Here is a 6000-nt window from a genome sequence, read left to right on the forward strand (position 1 = left end):
TCCGAGCTCTGGGCCCAACTTGGGTCTCTGGGCAAACAGCCAGCAGCAAGCTCACTGCTTCTGATCTTCTGTGTACTGCCATTACACATCAGGCAGCACCAGCCTTGAATCAGCCCGCCTCCAGAACCATGAAAATCTGGCACCCTGAAGGTCCGCAAGTCTTCCAGGCTACATCATTGGCATATCGAAAAGCAGCCCGTCATGAGGCCCTGAAAGCAGGTCCCATTTCTGCAAAGAACTAAAGTCAGCATGTAACTCCAGGTCAGAGTCTTTAAAAGAACCCTGAAAGGGAAAAAAAGAGATATCAAACATAGAAATAGAGCTGTTTCTGAAGATGTAAGCAAAGGAGTCGCTGTTAGGTGCCATTATCCTAAGCTCCGCCCCTTCAGGATCTCAACCCCAGATCCATTGATGTCAATAGGGTTAGCCTGTCTCCATTCCTCCTGTAGTCCACAACCAGCTCCTTTGTTTTTGCAGCTCTGTGGTTCCTGGGATGAAGGGCAACAGTTACAAGGATAGATTGGAGAGAATAGGACTGTTTTCTCACAGAAGGGAAGGCTGGGGGGATTTTGATGGAATAATATAAAATTACATCGATTTCTTTTAGCAGAGCCATCAAGTGCTTGAGATATAAAATGAACGATTAAGGAATTCAGAGTGACATGAAGAAAATCTTTTTACATAGAGTGTAGTTAGAATCCGGAATAAAGATATGGTAGATAAAGGTCTTCAAGAGGAGGGTGAATAAATATGGTGAAGAAAAATTGACGATTATATGGAGAAAGGCCTTGGGGTTAGCTACAGTGAATTTAAATTGTAAGTCGGGACACAATAAGATAAATCAACTCTCTTTCTATAATAACTGTCAATGTGTTACCCTTTTTTAAATTATTCCACAATTTTTCATTTTAGAAAGTTGCAAAGTGAGTGAACAGGACTTCAAGTTATGTCATTGAATATGGTAACTCAGCAAATTGTGATTTACTTATAAAAAAAATGTAACATGGTGTTTGTGAATTCTCTAGTTGCCCATCAATGAGTAGCATAGCAGCCAAGGTGATAATGGCTGGGGTTCTGTTCCCTGAAAGGAGCTGCAAAAGGAATGTTTTCATGAAAGTGAGTTTGAATATAATGCAATTTACATATTTTTTCTCTTTCTCTCTTTTTTAGCTCTAGAGCTAAAATTGGTCAGACAGTTCTGTGAAGATGAAAATGGTGCTTTGATTTATAACCAAATTAGAAATGGTAAAATATCAAATAGAAACCCATTATATTCAATAACTTCTACACATACCAGGAACCAAATTGGACCAATTGCTACAAAACCTAGAAAAACAATTGTATCTGAAAAGATGAAAATAAATGCATCAGTGAAGCCTTTTCCATTTAGACCTACCTCAGTTGTAAAACCTCTGAAGTTCAAAGAACAGGTAAAAAATTATCTTAACAGCTGTTTATGACATTTTATTTGCATGTAGCATATATTGTTCATCAATGTACCCCGATTTTTATATGTACCAAGTTATAACTAAACACTTGAGTAATTCAGCTGATAAAAGAAAAGGCAAATACTTTAATAAATAGAATTAATAGCAATGTTAATTTTGATTATAATCGATATTACCTTTTCAAATACAAAATACTTAAATAAATACTGATGACTGGCATTATGCAGGTGAAACAAAACTCAGAAAGAGCTGATGATGATTCTGATGAAGAAAAGGAACTGGAACTTGTAACCCCTTTTGTTCATTCAAAGGGCAGAAACAATCCATCACTTAACAAAAGCTACTCAGGTATACACATGCAGTCTGTTAAGCCTGTGAAAGAATCTGTAGAGTCAGCAATCCTGCCACAAAAAAGTACAGTTCCAGGTAAGATATTAATTTGTTTATGTAGTATAATTGATGAATAACTGAAAAAGGAAATAAGGCCATTACATGTTAAACCTTTTCATTCTGAAATGGGTTCAAATTTCGCACATATTACTAGAATTATTTAAGGGTAGTCTCAAAAACATTTTACTGGATATAACTTCATAACATACTGTAGGATCTCAATGATGCAACATTTAATTACAGTAGGGGGATGAAAGACTATAAGTTCCACAGACTTACTTCACTTACCACCTTCCTTGAAAATATATCAAGCTCAATGCTGGCCACTTACAAGTTAAATTCACTGTAACTAACCCCAGTGCCTTTCTCCATATCCTTGTCAAGTTTTCTTCATGATATTTATTCAAAGTGGCAGGTGGTGAAAGACTGTAAACACAAAATATATCTATCAGTTATATTGTCATAGAATCACAGAGCAATACAACACCTTCAGCTTAGCGAGTCCATGCCCAGCAGGTCCCAGTTTCCTGTGTTCAACCTACATCCCACTAAGCCCCACCCTCTCAATCTACCTACCTTAAATGGTGCTAATGTACCTGCCTCAACCACTTCTTCCGGCAGCTCATTCTAAATACTCACCGACCTCTGCATGATTAAGTTATCCCTGAAGTCCCTTTTCAATCTCTCCCCTCTTACCCTAAATCTCTGCCTCCTAGTTTTGGTCTCCCCTGCCCTGGGGAAAAGCCTATTACCATGCACCTTATCTATGCCTTGCATACTTTCAAATATTTCTATAAAGTCATCCCTCATTCTCCTCTGTTCCAGTGAATAAAGACCGAACCTGGTTAGCCTCTCCCTGTAACTCAGGTCCTCCAGTCCTTGCAACATCCTCATAAATCTTTTCTACACTCTTTGCAGTTTAGCCACATCTTTCCTATAACAGACTGAGCAAAACTGTACACAGTACCTCAAGTGTGGCTTCACCAACAACTTATACAAATGCAACATAATATTGCAACTCAATGACATGACAACTGAAGGTCAGCATGCTAAATGCCTTTTCACCACTCTGTATGTGACGCCACTTTCAACGAATGATACACTTGCATTTTTAGATTGCACTCCCTAGTGCTCTACCATTCATAGTATAAGTGCTATACTGGTTTGACTTTCCAAAATGCACCCTGCCACACTTACCTAGTATTGAAATCCATTTGGCACTCCTTGGCTCATTTCCATGACTGATCAAGATCCCCTTGTAGACTATGATAACTGTATTCATTGTCAACACCTTCTAATTTCATGTCATCCGCAAACTTGTGCATTTGTAACCAAATCATTCATATAAAAAACAAATAACAAGGGTCCCAATACTGACCACCTACTGCACACCACCAGTCACTGGCTTCCATTCTGAGAAACAACTTTCAACCATCATCTTCTATAACCTACCTCAGGGAGAGAATGTCGACTCAGACCATGACACTTGCTATCACAATTATAAAAGCTTTCCGCTTGCCATTTACTTGTTTCCCCTCAAACAGATTACTAAGGCCTCAGTCATTGAAATAAATGCAGTTTAACAGAGTATTCCTTTCCCTGCTTTGACCATGTCCCAACTAACCTGATTCCTAGACTTGCTCTCGCTGGCTACAGCTTTATCCCATGACTTGCTCCTGCCAGTGTAATTTAAACCTTTCTATGTATCACTAGTAAATTTCCCTGCAAAGATATTGGTTGCTGTCCAGCTCAAGTGCACCTGTCCCTCTCTCACAGTTCGCCTCTACCCCAGAAGAGATCCCAATGTTCCAAGAAACCGAATCCCTGAAGAACACCAGCTCTTCAGCCACAGATTCATCTGGCCATTTCCTCACTAGCACCTGGGACCAGGAATTGTCCAGAGATCACTACCAGCATAGCTCTATTGCAGGCACCAGCAAGCCTGGTTTAATACCACCACTGACTACAAGAGTTTATATTTTCTCCCTGTGGCCACATGCGTTTCCTCCCGCATTCCAAAGACATGAGGGTTAGTAGGTTCCACCTCCTTCTACTACCCATTGTGTTTTCCCCTATTCTTTCTTCACCTTTCCTGCCTATCACCTCCCTGCCTCCCCTCCCCCACCCCTTTATCTTTCCCCTTCCTGGTTTTTCACCTGGAACCTACCAGCCTTCTCCTTCCCACCCTCCCTCCACCTTATCTATAGGGCCTCTGCCCCTTCCCTCTTCAGTCCTGACAAAGGGTTCCAGCCCAAAACATTGACCGATCTTTTCCACGGATGCTGCCTGACCTGCTGAGTTCCTCCAGCATGTTGTGAGGGTTAGTAGGTTAATCAGTTACTTGGTATAATTGGGCTGTGCACGCTTATTGGGTTGGAAGGGCCAGTTAGCATGCTGTACCTCGAAATCAACATTTTCGAACCTATCTATAGCACAGGTTCCTGGTTTGAGTGTGCATTCTAAGCTAAGTTTTGGAGGGAAGAATATAATTAAACCTGCTTTGCAAAATTAAATCCTTAATTTACAGATTTCAGAACTATGGTAACCAAAGTATTTAGGGTGTAACTTTTAATAATATAGAATACTCTTTCCTAACACATAAAAAATCTACAAATGCTAGAATCCTTGAAAAATGAAATAATAACAGAAAACCAGAATTAACATGGATTCATGAAAAGAAAATCAGATTGGACTACACTGCTGGAATTATTTGAGAGTGTTGTTAGAAAAATGGATAAAAGAAAACCAGAGGATAATGTGTATTTGGATTTTCACAATGCTTTTGGTGAGTCTACACAGAGTCATTTGAGGACAGAGGTCAAGGACGAAGTATGTGGAGTTGTAGGTACTTTAGTGACAAAGACTGAGAATTAGTCATCTTTGGAAAGAAAGAGTGAGAATATGCAGGTCCTTCTCAGGTTGGTAGCTGTACCCATTGGATGTACCACAGAGATTGTGAATGGCTACACCCCATATACCAATTTATATGAACATATTTGGAATCAATATCAACAATTACTCAGGAACATGTTGAGATCTCACCTGGAGTATTATATAGAGATTTGCTCTCCTTATTTAAGAAAAGATGAACTTGCCATACAGGTAATGCAGCAATAGCTGAATCAGCTGGTTCCAGGAATGGTGGGTTTACATATGAGGAAGACTTGAGTAGACTATAACTAGGTTTGATTTAGGTTTGCATAGAGGATATATCTACAGGCTCTGGTGTCTAAGACCAAAAATAGGAATCTCTCTTTTATGACAGATGAGAAGAAGTCTCTTCAATCAGAAAATAGAGTTCTGAATCCTCTACTCAGGAGGGCAGTGGAGGCTGAATAATTGTGTTCATTCAGAATAAATATTGATAGATACTTCAGTATTTTCATTGCCAAATAATAATTTTCAAATGTATTCCATTTATTTCAGAAGATGAATTCTGAAAGTTGACCCACTTCTCAGCTTATGATACATCTATGTTAATTATATGTTTTCCTAGATCCTCTCTGTCAACTCCAATTAGATCAAGGGACTTGCCGTGACTATATAATTAAATGGTATTATGACATGCAGGCCAATGCTTGTGCACAATTTTGGTACGGTGGCTGTGGAGGAAATGCTAATCGTTTTGACAATGAAGACAAGTGCAGAAAAACCTGTGTAGTGTCCAGTTCTGGTATGGTCTTTAATCTTTAAAAAAATATACAGATATAGATATAATATATATATATTTAAAGCCATTTCTTTTCACAATTCAGAGTTCAATGATAGATTAAAACAATTAAATTCAACATACAATCTCCTTGTTTTAAAAGTGAAAGAAAGTAAATAAACAGTTGCAAATGTATCTGTCAGTTTTTACGTATATTAAGTCACACACATTCTAAAACTATTTCCTTAATTTAAAGCATATTTTCTATTACTCAGTATAGGGATGTTAGAAAAATAATTAGAGACAACTGCAGCAAATTCAGATTTCTAACAAAATGCTAGCAAAATCAATGGGAATATATTGCTGGAAAAGCTGAAGATGCTCTCAAATGAGGAATAAATTCCACAGCTCATGAAAGTGACTCGGACTGATTGGGGATTATGATTTCATCTTTCTGCTTTATAGATGGCCATTATACAAAAAAATGACTGTGCACCAACAAAATAAAAGTTT

At 38.4% G+C, this 6000-nt stretch overlaps 1 protein-coding gene across 1 annotated transcript in view; it reads left to right on the top strand.

Annotated features, from left to right (window-relative positions):
- Positions 1 to 5531, top strand: part of col28a2a (collagen, type XXVIII, alpha 2a) — a 103429-nt gene extending 97898 nt beyond the window's left edge. Inside the window, exons 32-34 of the mRNA XM_063052594.1 lie at positions 1171 to 1430; positions 1676 to 1874; positions 5335 to 5531. Of these exons, the coding sequence (XP_062908664.1) occupies positions 1171 to 1430; positions 1676 to 1874; positions 5335 to 5531 (656 nt within the window). The remainder of the gene's footprint in view (positions 1 to 1170; positions 1431 to 1675; positions 1875 to 5334) is intronic.
- Positions 5532 to 6000: the final 469 nt, after the last annotated feature.

This window comes from Mobula hypostoma, chromosome 6, assembly GCF_963921235.1.
Source record: "Mobula hypostoma chromosome 6, sMobHyp1.1, whole genome shotgun sequence".
Lineage (NCBI taxonomy): Eukaryota > Metazoa > Chordata > Chondrichthyes > Myliobatiformes > Myliobatidae > Mobula > Mobula hypostoma.